The sequence below is a fragment of the Hyla sarda genome, chromosome 2 (genome assembly GCF_029499605.1).
Source record: "Hyla sarda isolate aHylSar1 chromosome 2, aHylSar1.hap1, whole genome shotgun sequence".
NCBI lineage: Eukaryota > Metazoa > Chordata > Amphibia > Anura > Hylidae > Hyla > Hyla sarda.
Window position 1 is genome coordinate 314,010,269 of NC_079190.1, and position 17,151 is coordinate 314,027,419.

The following is a 17,151-nucleotide window of genomic DNA, read 5'->3' on the forward strand; positions in this document are numbered from 1 at the left end:
CTAGAGCAGAGCTGCAGAGTTTGCTCCCTCACTATTGTTGCATAAATGCAAAAACCTGCAACCAGTTGTAAAAAGACCTGGAGAGGCAGTGAGTTTGTGCTCCTCCTCCTTCACATCTTTTTTGTTGTTTTTTATTTTTTTTTAATTTTTTTATCAGACTTGATAGGCTCTTTTTTTTTGTTTTCAAACTTTATTTATGAAAGTTTTACAAGTGTATATAAAAGCAAACAGGAATAGCATGAAATAAAGACAATGTGACTCGTAGGATACAATAATAGCCTGTGGAACCCGGAACAGGGAAGGAGGGGATGGGAAGGATACATACAGGGAGTACCGACAAGGGATAGAAGGGGGGAAAGGGGAGGGGAAATGCACAATCCCAAGGCTTAGTATTTTGGCATATGAAAAAGAATGCACAACGGTTAAAGGGGTACTCTGGTGCTTAGACATCTTATCCCCTTTCCAAAGGATAGGGGATAAGATGCCTGACCGCGGGAGTCCCGCCGCTGGGGACCCCCGTGATCATGCACGCGGCACCCCGTTTGTAATCAGTCCCTGGAGCGTGTTCGCTCCGGGTCAGATTAAGGGCGATTACAGGGTGGGCGGCGTGTGACGTCACGCCTGCGCCCCTGTGTGACGTCACGCTCCGCCCGCCGTCATGCTCAATGCAAGCCTACGGGAGGGGGCGTGATAGCTGTCACGCCCCCTCCCATAGGCTTGCATTGAGGGGCGCAGGCGTGACGTCACACGCCGCCCGCCCTGTGATCGCCTGTAATCAGACCCGGAGCAAACACGCTCCAGGGACTGATTACAACAGGGTGCCGTATGCAAGATCACGGGGGTCCCCAGCGGCGGGACTCCCGCGATCAGGCATCTTATCCTCTATCCTTTTATCTTTTGTATAGGGGATAAGATGTCTAAGCACCGGAGTACCCCTTTAAGTAATATAAATCAATGGCAAATCTAAAGACTGTGGACAATGCAGGGACTGAAAACCGTGTGAATAACGTGAGAACAATGTCCGACATGAAATCCTAAAGGAAAATAGAAAGAGAGCTCAGGTATTCATGTGGCCACGAACTGACTACGTGCGGTAGACCGCAACCATTTGTCCCACATTTTGAGGAAGTCCTGTTACCAGCCTAGTCTGCGGGCTATTAATTTTTCCATCCCGCACGAGTAATTTACTTTGGCGTACACAATGATAGACTCTTTAATAGAAGGTAAAAGAAAGAAAACAACCACACACTCACCCTTCCAGATCTTCTCCTTCCTATTCATAGGCATATGACAACCCAAAGGAGAAACATCACAAGTGAATGCCTCCTTTGAACAAACTCCTGGAGGGATGAGACACGGATGCAGAAACATCACGGACAACAGAACCAGCAATAGTATCTGAAGGAGAAGAAACATTATGTATTAACTGCTGCCCCCAACTAGAGGGGGATTAACCAATCCAGAATTAACCCATGGAACAGAACAAACCGGGAGTACCAATTGCTCAGCCCTAACTGAGGGCTAATTAAAGGGGTTACCCAATGAACAGAATTAAGAGAAACAAAACGAAGATGCAAGGTAACTGTCCGATGCTGATCTATTATTATACTGTGACCTTTGTATCCCCTGCACGTGGCCCTAATAACCCTTTCTGCCCTCCTACTTGTTCCCTTCCCTGCACGCTGTCTTTAAACTACAGGTCCCAGAATTCTTTGCTGCCTCTCGGTGTTCACTTCCTCATAACTGCCGTTTTCTGCCCCAGTCCCTTGGCCCACCGCTTGGAATGTTATTAAGCAACCATTCAAATCCTGCTTTCATCTGCTGTACTATATAGCAATGATTTACAAACTGGGTGCCTTCATCTGTTGCAAAACTACAGCTCCCAGCATTCCCAAAAAGTCAAAGTCTATCTGTGCATGCGTGGAGTTGAAGTATTAAAGATTTTAAACAGCTGAAGGCACTCTTTTTGGGAAACACTGCTACACAGTATAAATAAACAAATATATGATTTTTTAAAATATACCATATTTTAGTATTGCTATAGTGTATTTACATAATACGTATACATGATCCCTCAACTTACAATGGCCTCAACATACAAAAGTTTCAACATACAATGTTTATTTGTGGACCATTGTAACTTGAAACCAGACTCAACATACAATGTACAGACAGTTCACATCTGTGATAGACAGGTCAATGGCTGGAAGAACCGACCAATTAGAATGGGCATTTTACTGGTAAATCACCTGTATTACTGAAGTGCATGCACTGACTGGCTGTCTGGTAGCGCCCCCTACAGTACAGGGAAGAACTATAAGTTCTGTACTACTCCTTACATGTGCCGGGGTTAGCTGCTCCTTTGGACACCAAGTAAGGGCGGCTCCATTTGGGACATTGTGTGTACTGTATAGGACCTTGAAGAAGCTCCTGTCCTCTAAATAAACCATTGTTTCCCAACCAGGTAGCCTCCAGCTGTTGCAAAACTACAAATCCCAGCATGCCCGGACAGCCAACGGCTGTCCGGGCATGCTAGGAGTTGTAGTTTTGCAACAGCTGGAGGCACCCTGGTTGGGAAACACTGACATAGACAGTGATTTACAGCTCCCAGCAGCTCTTTCTTACTTTTATATCTAAGGTCTTGTTTTATCTATATTAGTTATCTACCTACAATTCTTTAACCCCTTAAGGACACATGACGTACTGGAACGTCATGTGTGCGCTCCCGATCTATAACGCGGGGCCACTGCAAAAAAAAAGTGAATAAATATCATTTAACCCCTTCCCTATTAAAAGTTTGAAACACCCCCCTTTTCCCATAAAAAAAAAACACAGTGTAAATAAAAATAAACATATATGGTATCGCCGCGTGCAGAAATGTCCGAATTCTAAAAATATATAGTTAATTAAACCGCACGGTCAATGGCGTGCACGCAAAAAATTCCAAAGCCCAAAATAGTGCATTTTTGGTCACTTTTTATATAATGAAAAAATGAATAAAAAGCGATCAATAAGTCCTATCGATGCAAAAATGGTACCGTTAAAAACTTCAGATCACAGCGCAAAAAATGAGTCCTCATACCGCCCCATACACGGAAAAATAAAAAAGTTATAGGGGTCAGAAATGACAATTTTAAACGTATTAATTTTCCTGCATGAAGTTATGATTTTTTCCAGGAGTACGACAAAATCAAACCTATATAAGTAGGGTATCATTTTAATTGTATGGACCTACAGAATAAAGATAACGTGTCATTTTTACCAAAAAATGTACTACGTAGAAACGGAAGCCCCCAAAAGTTACAAAACAGCGTTTTTTTTTCAATTTTGTCTCACAATGATTTTTTTTTTCCATTTTACCGTAGATTTTTGGGCATAATGACTGACGTCATTACAAAGTAGAATTGTTGGCGCAAAAAATAAGCCATCATATGGATTTTTAGGTGCAAAATTGAGAGTTATGATTTTTTAAAGGCAAAGAGCAAAAAACGAAAATGCAAAAACGGAAAAAACCTCGGTCCTTAAGGGGTTAATCGTCACAGTTTCCTATTTTTGATGACATTTTGGGGCTTCAGAACCAATTACCAGGTTTCCATAAAGTTATGGTCTCAACATACAATGGTTTCAACATACAAAGGTCGTCCTGGAACCAATTAATATTGTAACTTGAGGGACCACTGTATAGGTATGTATTTACGTATATAACTATATAGTGTGTGTATATATATATATATATATATATATATAAGATATCTAGGGGTGGAGTACCCCTTTAAGAGTCTCCTCAGTCCTTCACTCGTTACCTATATTAATGGCACCTGTTTGAACTTATCATTATAAAAGACACCTGTCCACAACCTCAAACAGTCACACTCCAAACTCCCCTATGGCCAAGACCAAAGAGCTGTCGAAGGACACCAGAAACAAAATTGTAGACCTGCACAAGGCTAGGAAGATTGAATCTGCAGTAGGCAAGCAGGTTGGTGTGAAGAAATCAACAGTGGGAGCAATTATTAGAAAAGGGAAGACATACAGGACCACTGATAATCTCCCTTGATCTGGGGCTCCACGCAAGATTTCACCTTGTGGTGTCAAAATGATCACAAGAACGGTGAGCAAAAATCCCAGAACCACTCAGGGGGACCTAGTGAATGACCTGCAGAGAGCTGGGACCAAACTAACAAAGGCTACCATCAGTAACACACTACGCCTCCAGGGACTCAAATCATGCAGTGCCAGACATGTCCCCCTGCTTAAGCCATCACACGTCCGGGCCCATCTGAAGTTTGCTAGAGAGCATTTGGATGATCCAGAAGAGGATTGGGAGGATGTCAGATGAAACCAAAGTAGAACTTTTTGGTTAAAAACTCAACTCGATGTGTTTGGAGGGGAAATAATACTGAGGTGCATCCAAAGAACACCATACCCACTGTGAAGCATGGGGGTGGAAACATCATGCTTTGGGGCTGTTTTTCTGCTAAGGAACCAGGACGACTGATCCATGTAAAGGAAAGAATGAATAGGGCAATGTATCATGAAATTTTGAGTAAAAACCTCCTTCAATCAGCAAGGGTATTGAAGATGAAATGTGGCTGGGTCATGACAATGATCCCAAACACACCTCCCGGGCAATGAAGGAGTGGCTTTGTAAGAAGCATTTCAAGGTCCTGGAGTGGCCTAGTCAGTCTCCAGATCTCAACCCCATAGAAAACCTTTGGAGGGAGTTGAAAGTCTGTGTTGCCTAGCGACAGCCCCAAAACATCACTGCTCTAGAGGAGATCTGTATGGAGGAATGGGCCAAAATAGCAGCAAAGTGTGTGAAAACCTACAGAAAACGTTCGACCTCTGTCATTGCCAACAAAGGGTATATGACAAAGTATTGAGATGAACTTTTGTTATGGACCAAACACTTATTTCACACCATAATTTACAAATAAATTCTTAAAAAATCAGACAATGGGATTTTGTGGATTTTTTTTTCTCATTATGTCTCTCATAGTTGAGGTATACCTATGATGAAAATTACAGGTCTCTCTCATCTTTTTAAGTGGGAGAACTTGCACAATTGGTGGCTTTCTAAATACTTTTTTGCCCCACTGTACACACCTCTGCTTCATAAGAGACACAGTTTGTCTCATCACACATCAAGATCTCTCCTGCTTTCCCCACATTTGACACAGCGTCTTCCTTAGTCTCTCCCCCGCACAGCTAAAGATTTCTGCACCCAAGTCCCCGGCTTCTAAACCCGCTCACTCCCTCAGAGTTGTCAGATCTTTCTTCTGTGCAGATGCTTCTATGGTTTATTACCAAACCCCTGTGCCTTAGCCAGGGGTATAAACCCCTATTGAACAACCCCTAAAACGTAACTTTTACTGTGTGCTGTTAAAATATTGTTAATCCCAATAATGGTATAACTGGTAACCAGGTGACCTGTAAAGAGATCTGATCTTATCTAGGTACCCCTGGTACCGAACTTCGGTGGTTAGCTTGATTTAAGTCTTTATCTGGATCCAGGAGAATGAATCTACCAGAAATAACACGTAACAACAGTTTGTCTGGTCAAATTCACTCTAGTTTATTCAGCAGTCCGTAAGCACGTAATATAGGGGGGGGGGGGGGGGTTGCACCCCTCCTTCCGTCACTCAAATATTTGGTATAATCTCTAGCCTATAATATTAGGTATACGGAGGTTTCTGAGAGAATTCATGGGAGAGACAGATGATCGAGAAAGCCATAACACATGTAAGAATAGGAAGTCCTAATATGGTTAATTAACCTTCGCGGCTACATTCCTAGCAAGAGATAACATTAAATGCTGACAGGATAAAGACACTGTGTGATGGATACATACAATACAGTAACCCCTTCAATCCCCTCTTAGAACCTTATATTATTTTATACTATACGGTTCTCCTTTTTTTAACTTCCTTTCTCTGTAGAGTTTTAGGTATTGCATGTATCCACTGGGTGTAGTGTCTTCATTAGCCAATGAGGGCGTGGCCTGGTAAAATGTGACCGTAGCATTGGCGACTCCCTTTTCTAGCAACCTCCTAATACATGGTATCACACATAGAGAAAATGCAGCAATAACTATAATGATTACAAAAATTATAATAGCTAATTGCGTTAATGCATGTTTCTAGTTAGTAAACCATCCAAAATATTGATCCCAGGGATCTGTAATACCTGAGTTCTTTTTTAGTTCGGCAGACAGGTCCTCTAACTTTTGTATTGCAATAGTTACTTTACCATTGGGACCAGTGTTGTTAGGTATGAAGGTGCAGCATGATGTAGGATCCTCAAGCACCTTGCACACCCCACCTTTTTCTGCCAGAATCATATCTAAGACCATTCTGTTCTGAAATGTCATAATGGAATCAGCTTGGAGCTGCTCTGCAACACCTCGTAACGCATCCCTTGTGTAGTTTACAAACCTTTGTTGATTATAGTAAATGTAATTAATCCAGTCTACATTTTTGTTCACAGTGATTATAGCAAGAATAGATTCAAAGCCTGCAGCTACTTGATTCCTGGCTTTGAACTCATCAGGGACCCCTCTTGGGACCCCTATCGTGTCTATGTATACATGTGGATCGAAGCTACCTGCAGGTGTTGACCTCTTTATCCTTTTTGTGGCAGAGTTTACGTGTTCTCCCCCTTCTGCGAATATGTGAATGTTCATAATGGCTTTAGCTAGAACACACTCTCCTTTCCACTTCCCCTCTAGCTTGAACCTTATTTTACCATCGCCACAGATCCAGTAACTGTCACCAATTGAAAAAACTTGGTTCTGAGTGAGTGACACTTCTACAGAGCTATAACTAGCACAATATCCCTTTGTAAAGTTCTTTCTATTGACACCTTTCTTTTCTCCCCTATAGCATGTGTAATTCCCTGGGTATATGTGTATACCTGCCCCTGAGTGTGGGGTCTCTGTTAGCAAAGGGTATTTCATTTTACAGGTTCCGCAATCAGTGTCATTATTAGAAATTAACTGCCAGAACTCATGAAGACTTTCGCTTAGTTGGGGGTCAGGGCTGTCTGCCCCCGTTTGTACCCCTTCTTCGCCTAGTTGCGGGTCAGGGCTGTCTGCCCCCGTTTGTACCCCTTTTCTGCCTTTTTCGAGGTCAAGGCTGTCTGCCTCCGTTAGTACCTCTCTTTTCTTTAACAGCTTGATCCTTGTGGTGTGGATCCAGGTGGGTGACTGCTCAGTGAGGACTGCTGTTTTGGTGATGGTGACTACCTCGGTGGGTTGTCCGTAGATGAAGCTCCCCGGCTTATTTCCCTTCTGGAGGGCCTTGACAATCACCTGGTCTCCTACCCGGAGTTGGTTCCTGTGGAAGAGAGGGAGATTTACAAGCAACTTTTTCTTCAGTTTTACTGATGACCTTGATCAGATTAATAACATACTCATCTCTGATCAGGTCCAAATCCCCTTCCTGTATCACTAAGGGGCGTTGTGCCCAGGGTGTAGGGAAGGGCCTACCCATTAGAATTTCAAATGGTGACAAATCTAGCTTCTTATTAGGTGTCATTCTGATCTCTGCAAGTATTATGGGCAGGATTTGTTTCCATTTTTCGAATGTTCCAGCAGTGGCCTTCCTAAGTTTGTCTTTCACTGTTCTGTTCATCCGTTCCACGACCCCTGAACTCTCTGGGTGATATGAAATATGGAATTTCTACTCCACCTGTAATAGTCTTGCTATCTCCTTGTTGAGCTTTGAGGTGAAGGCCGGCCCACAGTCTGATTCAATGACCAGAGGACGGCCCCACCTTGGGACTATCTGTTGGGTCAGGATTTTGGCTGTAGTTTTAGCATCCTCTGATTTTGTAGGAAAGACTTCTGGCCATCTGGAGAACATGTCCACTATCACTAATGCATATTCCTGTTTCCCTTTTGTTTTAGGTCTATGCGTGTAATCCACCTGCAAGTGAGTGAATGGTGTAGTGGGGTAGTCAAGGTGTTGGTGAGGAATTATCAATGGGTTGTTAGGATTGTTTCACAAACATGTTATGTATCTGTGTATGTAGTCTGTGACTAACTGCTTGGCATCAGTGATGTGGAAACATCAGTAGAGAGACTCAAGGTTGTGAAGGGAAAAGCATGTGAAGCAGCGTGAGGAATGTAGGATTAGCGGAGCTGAAACTGTATAAAAATGTGCAATGAAGACAGATGCACTGTGTTTTGGTATGCACGGCTTCCCCTCTTTGCAGATCAATCCTGTTTTTGGATTTTCTGGAAAATTGGAAAGCCCCAATCTTTGTGCTGCTGACTTGTGCTGTGTATGTACACCTTTGAGTAAGCCTACAACATCATGTGTGGTGTGCAGGAAGGTCAAGTGTCCCAGGGTAATAGGAGTTGTCAGTTCTACCATCATTGCACAGGCTGCAAGGGAACGCAGACATGCCGGCATCCCCTGTACAGAGGTGGGCATCACCTTTGAGAAAAATGCACAAGGACGTAACTTGTCTCCATGTTCTTGTGTCAGTACCCCCGCCATGGTTTTACAATTTTGGTGTGCAAACATGTGAAAAGGCATTTTATAGTCAGGGAGGCCAAGCCCCGGACTCGACATGAGCAAACATTTCAAATAATCAAATGCATCATACATTCCAGGAGACCATTTTACCAAATCTGGACTCTGTTCCAGAGTGGCTTGCCTCATAACATTGTCATAGTAGGAGCAATCAGGGATCCATTGTCTACAGTAGTTTATCATACCAAGGAAGGAAAGCATTTCTTTCTTGGTGTGCGGGGTGACCAGGCCCGGAATAGACTTGACCCTTTCTGTGCTGATTCTCCTTTCTCCCTTCGTGAGGACAAACCATAAATATTTCACCTGCGTTTTACACCATTGCATTTTCTTAAGCGCCACTTTGTGACCACATCCTGATAACCATTGTAACAGTGATAAACCATCCTGAATGCTGGCCTCCGCTGACATGCTACATAACAACAAATCATCGACATATTGCAGCAGCACAGAACCTTGGGGGGAGTACCATGGTTGCAATGTGGCTTGGAGGACTATGCTGTACACAACAGGTGAATCAGCATATCCCTGGGGCATTCTGCACCCGGTCAGTTGACGTCCGTCAAAGGAAAAAGCAAAAAGTGGTCTGGTCACCTTATCAACTGGGATAGAAAAGAAAGCATTCTTCAGATCTATCGCACTGAAATAGACAGCGTCTGCAGGAATGGCAGAAAGAAGTGAATTGACATCTGGGACAATAGGAGCAATAGGCACAATGATGTTGTTTATTGCCCTCAAATCCTGTACAAAGCGGTTAGTACCATCTGCCTTTGTCACTGGATTGATGGGCGTGCTGTAGGGTGAAATCACCTCTTCCAGGATTCCTTTTTCTAGGAATTCTTCTATCATTGACCTAAGTTCATCAAGTTTTTCTCTTAAAAGGGGGTATTGTTTCTGATATACAGGTGTACTGCCTTCCCTTTAGGGTAGCTTTGTATGGTGTGCAATCAATGAGCCCTGTGTCATAGTCCCCATTTGCCCACAGTGATGGGTCTATGTCCCCTAGCTTTGGGTGTTCCTGTATGTTTGTAAAAATCAGTGGAGTTACAATGGGCAAAGTATCAGAGTATATACTGATACCGTTGTTTTCACCTGTGAGCTGCAATCCCAGCTTTACAAACAGATCTCTCCCAAGAAGAGTCACGGGGCACTCAGGTATAATGCTGAAAGTGTGATCTGTAATGTATTCCCTGTCAATGGTCTCTAGATCTATGGGCTTTTTTATAAGATGCTGTCCTGCTGTTAGAAAAGGGGAAAACATTTTAACTTCTTCACTTACTTCTTGTTTATCAGACATACTGCGGGTCTGGACCCCCCCACTAGTAACTCCTTGAGCACCAGCGTCCTTATCTCTTCCTGCAGCTCCCTCCCCTCCTGCTAATTCTGCTAAAGGTTGTGGCTGGGGAGCTCTCCTAGTTATGACTGCTGTGACTGCATCTTCTTCATCTGGAGTCAACACTGGGTACTGAGGCACTACTGGAGGGGGTCTGTTATACGGTGAAGGGGGTGGTAGTGGAAATTTCTGGTCTCTCCCTCCCAAACTTATTTCCCGTTCTATCTCATGAAGGGACCTATCATCTTTGGGACAGCTGTGGTTCTTTTTCCTTTTCTTATTACCTGCATCATACCAATGGGGGGCTATTTCTAGCCACTGTTCCCCTCCCTTGGACATATGTCCATGTCCCAGGAAGGGTCCGCATCAAAATGCGGCCAGGCTGCCTTATAACCCAGACATAGTCCTTTGACCATATGCATATGATACACACTATTGTCACCGTCTCTGGGGAATGGATCTGCAGCATGCATTACCTCAGTCCAGCCTGCTAAATCGTCTACCCATGGATTGATCAGGTAATAGTTTTTTTTGGAATAACACGGGCTACATAACATTTGCAAGTTTCCCCTGGCTCTGGTTTAGGGTACTTAGTTTTAGAGCCTTTTGCTCCCATGTTAGTATGTTTGGTTTTGGAGTGTGATCATACAATCACTGTCAGGACTGGCTGTATTGAACCGCAAAGGCTCCGACAATTCCTGTCAACTGATCAGCGGACTCGTGTCTTAATGTTTGCTCACTCTCCCAAAACCCCTATCGACTAGTGCTGTTTTGAGTCACCACTTGCGTTCACCGGTCTCTGGGTCAACAGATTCTCTCCTAGCCAGAGGGGTGGGGCGTCTTGCAGCTCTCCACAACGCATGCAATTTTACACAGTCAATGATGTTAGTACAAAAAAATCACAGTGAGATTTTACCGTACACTTACCACCCGGTCAACGTCTCACACAAACAAATGATCTTATCACTTCTAAAATTTCTTATTATTACAAACTACATATATATATAAGAGTTAAATCAAGCTTGTAACCTTCTGTTCCCCGAACAGCTTCTTTTAGTTTTAAGTGCACTTATCTCTGACTAAGGTGATATGGGGCTCCCGGAGCACCTCTTATAATCACCTATGACTCCCTGAGCCTTTGTCTATTGTGTCCCTGACACTCTGTGTCCCAGACACAGCAACCTCCCGAAGTTTCTAAGTAAATGGTTCTACTTACTTGGATCGAGACGCTGTCAGTGCCCTCGGATCAGACAGAGGATAAAACAGATATCCCTCATACGGATCCGGGGATGACTTTCTCGACCCCGGACTGGGCCCCCAGATTGTAAGGAGATCTGATCTTATCTAGGTACCCCTGGTACCGAACTTCGGTGGTTAGCTTGATTTAAGTCTTTATCTGGATCCAGGAGAATTAATCTACCAGAAATAACACGTAACAACAGTTTGTCTGGTCAAATTCACTCTAGTTTATTCAGCAGTCCGTAAGCACATAAAGTTGCACCCCTCCTTCCGTCACTCAAATATTTGGTATAATCTCTAGCCTATAATATTAGGTATACAGAGGTTTCTGAGAGAATTCATGGGAGAGACAGATGATCGAGAAAGCCATAACACATGTAAGAATAGGAAGTCCTAATATGGTTGAACTTGATGGACATATGTCTTTTTTCGACCGTACTAACTATGTAACTATGTAACTATGTAACCTTCGCGGCTACATTCCTAGCAAGAGATAACATTAAATGCTGACAGGATAAAGACACTGTGTGATGGATACATACAATACAGTAACCCCTTCATGACCTAATAATAAATTACATTTAATTAAAGAGAGACCATCTCAGCCCTGCAGTGGCTGCTATATTCACAGTCAACTGGTATTGCTTAAAATAAAGCTATCCAATTGCCGCCGCTACATGTTTCACCGTGTCACCGTCTTTCTCAAGAGGCAATGATGGCTATGGCAATGGCTGTTTCAAAATGGCACTGGGGGTATTTATAACCCTCCTCTATTGCATCATCATCATGGGAGCAAACCCTAAAGCCTATCATGTCAGACATACCATCTGTTGCTGACATACCTACCAATCCTAGGGATTGCCTAGTAATCTACACCTGTGGCTATCATGTTACCACCAATCACGTACCTCACTGGTGCTTACATCACCAAACAGCCTGTATGTATCCCCTGTTGTCATATATCTGCGCCAGTCCTCAGCATCTGTGTCATCTCCGTGCGCCGCGCATGTCAGATGGGCCACGCACGGGACTAGTACAACAAGTGACAGATCTATCATTACTGCTTGTGCGCAAATACTTAGCTGAAAATTTGTTTCGGCCACGCACAAGACTTATATAATATTGCTTCGGCCGCACACTGCGCATGTATCTGCACTTTAGAGTTTGAACCCAGAGACAGCTCCTCATTGGTGTGCGGCTGTTATGGAGATACAAGAGTGATGATATAGAGCTAATTAATATATAATACCTACATTAGCAACTCTGCTGATTTGTAGAGAGTAAGACTTCTGATACCTCAGATGTTTTAGTCTACTCAATAAGGAGAGACATATCACCATCATGACCTATAGAAGAGTCTTATGAATTAATTGTACATCTAAGTCCATATACATGATATGGTGAGGAACACTCGTGTATCCAATATGGTAATATAGTACTGAAATGATGGCCCTATTGGTTGTACGACGATACCCGTACGTACTTGCATCCACCAACTAGATTTGGTATGTTACCCTAATGGTACCTGCATTGCTCAGATTCTAGGCTTTATACTAATATGGGGAAATGGAAAAAGGTCCTAGTGAGTCAAACAAGGTAACAGCCAGCCAATAAATGAACAAAAAGAAAAGCCTTCATTCATGCCCAGTGGGGCTTGGCTGCATAATCGCCAGATCCACTTCGCTTCCTCTTGTAAAAGCCGTGTGTCGATATTCCCTTTCCGAAAACCCAATTTTAGTTGACGCAGTCCCATGAATTCCAGATCTTGTAGTCTACAATTATGTACCGCATAATAGGGTTATGAATCCCTATTACTCCCAATTCACATCGGGAGGACCAGACCTTTATTAAAGGCTGGGAACCGGTTCTAACCGAGAACTCCTTACGCATGATCCACTACCTTTTAGAATACGAGAAAGCACATTTGACCAAGGTTGGTCAGGAGCTAGAAACTCAATTAAAAGCCATACAGAATTTCAGTGCACACCCAGAATACGGTGTATTAGAACTGAAACTACAAAACTATCTTGAACAGTTTAAAAACGAGATTAAGGATAAGAAACATAAAAAAATACATCAGAGACTTTACAGATTTTGCTCAAGACCAAGTGTATACATATCGGGGCCATAATAACTCACGCCCGTATAATAGGTCAAATCATCCAACACAAGTAAACACCAGAACTACAGATATAGCTGAATCAGAAACCTCAGGTACGGAGGGTTTCTTATCTGACACCAATAACACAACAACCCTACCAAAAAAGAAAAACTAAAACTCATAGGTTTAAACAGTCCCAAGCAAAATGACCCACTCCACAATATACTACACCACAGGTGAGAGCTATATCACAAAATACAATATGTTCAAGTGGCCCTCAGATGGCACAATCGTCACATGCTGGTACATCATTTATTTCTGTACCTTCGGCTTTGGGCTCTTTATCCGGCCAGAGCAATTTAATTCAACCCACAAGTGGTGCCACGGGCAACTCAACACGGGACATGGCCAATATATGCATGGGCCCTGCAAATGCTCATTGGGGCATTACAACACCAATGACACAAATGTCATCTTCACAAATGAATATGATACCAACACAAAAACCTTTGTTTCCACCTCCAACACTTTTCTGACCACGCATATAGGGGCAAACTGCCAAGCCCAGGACTCAAGTACGGCACTTCAGATTTACAATATCTCTAAATACAATCTTAATGAAGCTGAGAAATCTTTACTCAGCAAAGGGTTATCTTTCACTCCGGTACCCAGGTTTGACCACTTTATCTGGATAAAAGACATTAACCTATTTGCGCGCAAACTTGCACTGCATAAGTGGCACACACAAAGAGAACACGACTCACGAGCACAGTTACAACAAGATGAGATGGTCAGACACACATTACATGAATTAATGATGGAAAGTGAAGGGAATTAACCCAGATTTGAAGCTCCTATTACAAAAATTACTCCATGTTTCTCTCAATACCCTAATATTGAAATATTTGTTGACATTGTCACTAAGGAAATAAGCAAGATCCGCCCTATCAGAGGAAGGGAATGCTCTAATTTAGAGAAAGAGGAAGACAGCCCTGGCAACCCAGAGAGATAACGACACGATTGTCATTAATCCCAGTGACCAGGGCGGCAATGTGGTTGTCATGGATAGGGAGGAGTATATTGAAATGGCCATACTATCGGATTCCACAAAGTATGAAAAGTTATCATCTGATCCTACGACCATCTATTTACAAGAGTATAAGAACCTGTTAACATCTGCCAAAGAGAACGGTTACATATCCGAGGATGAATTTAGAACAATGTACAATCCCTGTCCTACTATTGCCACTTTCTATGCACTTCCCAAGATGCATAAATCCACGGTGCCCATTAGGGGGAGACCTATTGTCTTGGGTAATGACCGTCTCACACAGGGTGGTAGTTTCTACATTGATCACGTCCTTTCACCTTTTGTCAATACACTTCCCTCTTATCTGCGAGACACGAAATATATAGTTCTGAAGTTAACAGACATTACGGTAACAGATATACACTATACTAACAAGCCTAGACGTAGAGAGTCTCTACAGTAACATACAACATCAGCTAGGCCTAAGAGCTGTCTCCAGATACTTAAACACTAAAAGCACTTTATTTCACGGGCACAACCAATTTTTTTAGAATTACTTGAATTTATACTCACTCACAATTATTTTATTTTCAATGGAACTTTCTATCACCAAACACAAGGCACCGCTATGGGGGCTTCATGTGCACCAAATTATGCTAATTTGTTTTTGGGGTGGTGGGAGAGCACATTAGTTTTTTCTGATGAGTTGAGTTTTTACACAGAGCATATTTTATTTTTTTGGACGGTATATAGATGACGTCCTAATTCTTTGGGATGGGTCATCTGATCTTTTTCAAGAATTCACTGATAAACTGAATCATAACAATATAGGTATGATCTTTACCTCGGAGATTGGAGGCAGATTGATCAATTTTATGGATCTTAGGATCTGTATTGATGGTCAAAATTACATTCAGACGGACATCTATCGTAAGCCCACCTCGACCAATTCCCTCCTGCACTTGGGGGAGCTGGCACCCGGGTTCTCTCAAAAAGGGTATCCTGGTAGGCCAGTACCTCAGAGCAAGGAGGAATTGTTCCGAGGAGGTTGGGTTTCAAAGGGAGAGCTCTCACCTATTTCAAAGATTCAGAGAGAGGGGTTACCCTCGTAAATATTTGAAACGGACATACCATAGAGCATGTAATTCAGAAAGAAATACCTTGCTCACGAGCTCAAGATTGGCAGAACCATGCAAAAAAGTGAGATGTATTGGCACATATGAAGGCCATACCGATCAAGTGATGTCCATTTTGAGGCGTCACTGGCATTTGTTGTCAAGAGACACAGACTTAGCACCGGTCATTGGGAATACACAGAGTGTGACTTTCTAGAAGGGCCCCAGTTTGAGGGACCAACTGGTGCACAGTCACCTCCAGATGGGTAGTATAGGAGGAACTTGGTTATCTAATGTTACTGTGGGCACATTCCCATGTGGCCACTGTACCCTCTGTAGACATGTCAAGAAGACAAAAGAAATTTTTTATCCCGTTGATCGGTTCTATCAAATTAGACAGTTTATTAACTGTGGGTCCCGCAATATCATATATGTAGCCCGCTGCGTGTGCCCCAAAATCTATGTGGGTAAGACCACTCAGGAATTTCGCCGGAGAATTTCACAACATCTCAGTAACATCCGGACACACAAGGATACCCCCCTGGCGAGGCACATTCATGCGGTACATAATGGTAGACTACAAGATCTGGAATTTATGGGACTGTATCAACTAAAATTGGGTCCTCGGAAAGGGAATATCGACACACAGCTTTTACAAGAGGAAGCGAAGTGGATCTGGCGATTACGCAGCCAAGCCCCACTGGGCATGAATGAAGGCTTTTCTTTTTCTGCCTTCTTATGATGAGCCGTGGGAATTTTTACCTCGGCATATGCACATTTGATTATTGATTTATTGTATTATTTTCCCACCTTTGTTCATTTATTGGCTGGCTGTTACCTTGGTTGACTCACTAGGACCTTTTTCCATTTCCCCATGTTAGTATAAAGCCTAGAATCTGAGCAATGCAGGTACTAGAGATGAGCGAACTTACAGTAAATTCGATTCGTCACGAACTTCTCGGCTCGGCAGTTGATGACTTATCCTGCATAAATTAGTTCAGCTTTCAGGTGCTCCTGTGGGCTGGAAAAGGTGGATACAGTCCTAGGAAAGAGTCTCCTAGGACTGTATCCACCTTTTCCAGCCCACTGGAGCACCTGAAAGCTGAACTAATTTATGCAGGATAAGTCATCAACTGCCGAGCCGAGAAGTTCGTGACGAATCGAATTTACTGTAAGTTCGCTCATCTCTAGCAGGTACCATTAGGGTAACATACCAAATCTAGTTGGTGGATGCAAGTACGTACAGGTATCGTCGTACAACCAATGGGGCCATCATTTCAGTACTATATTACCAGATCGGATACACGAGTGTTCCTCACCATATGAATTAATTATACATCTAAGTCCATATACATGATAAGACTCTTCTATAGGTCATAATGGTGATATGTCTCTCCTTATTGAGTAGCCTAAAACATCTGAGGTATCAGAAGTCTTACTCTCTATAAATCAGCAGAGTTGCTAATGTAGCTATTATATATTAATTAGCTCTATATCATCACTCTTGTATTTCCATAACAGCCGCACAACAATGAGGAGCTGTCTCTGGGTTCAAACTCTAAGTGCCGATACATGCGCAGTGTTCGTGCACGCGCAGTAATGATAGATCTGTCACTTATTGAATAAGTCTCGTGCGCGGCCGAAACTAATTTTCGGCTAAGTATTTGCGCACGCGCAGTAATGATAGATCTGTCACTTGTTATACTAGTCCCGTGCGTGGCCCATCTGACATGCACGGCGCACAGAGATTACACAGAAGCTGAGGACTGGTGCAGATATATGACAACAGGGGATACATA

The 17,151-nt window shown here is 42.9% G+C and overlaps 1 protein-coding gene across 1 annotated transcript in view; it reads right to left on the reverse strand.

The window, feature by feature from the left end:
* Nucleotides 1–5,622: 5,622 nt before the first annotated feature.
* LOC130357913 (uncharacterized) overlaps nt 5,623–17,151 on the reverse strand; it is a 30,459-nt gene continuing 18,930 nt past the window's right edge. Inside the window, exon 2 of the mRNA XM_056560666.1 lies at nt 5,623–7,334. Within this exon, the coding sequence (XP_056416641.1) occupies nt 6,140–7,334 (1,195 nt within the window). The 3' untranslated portion in view covers nt 5,623–6,139. The remainder of the gene's footprint in view (nt 7,335–17,151) is intronic.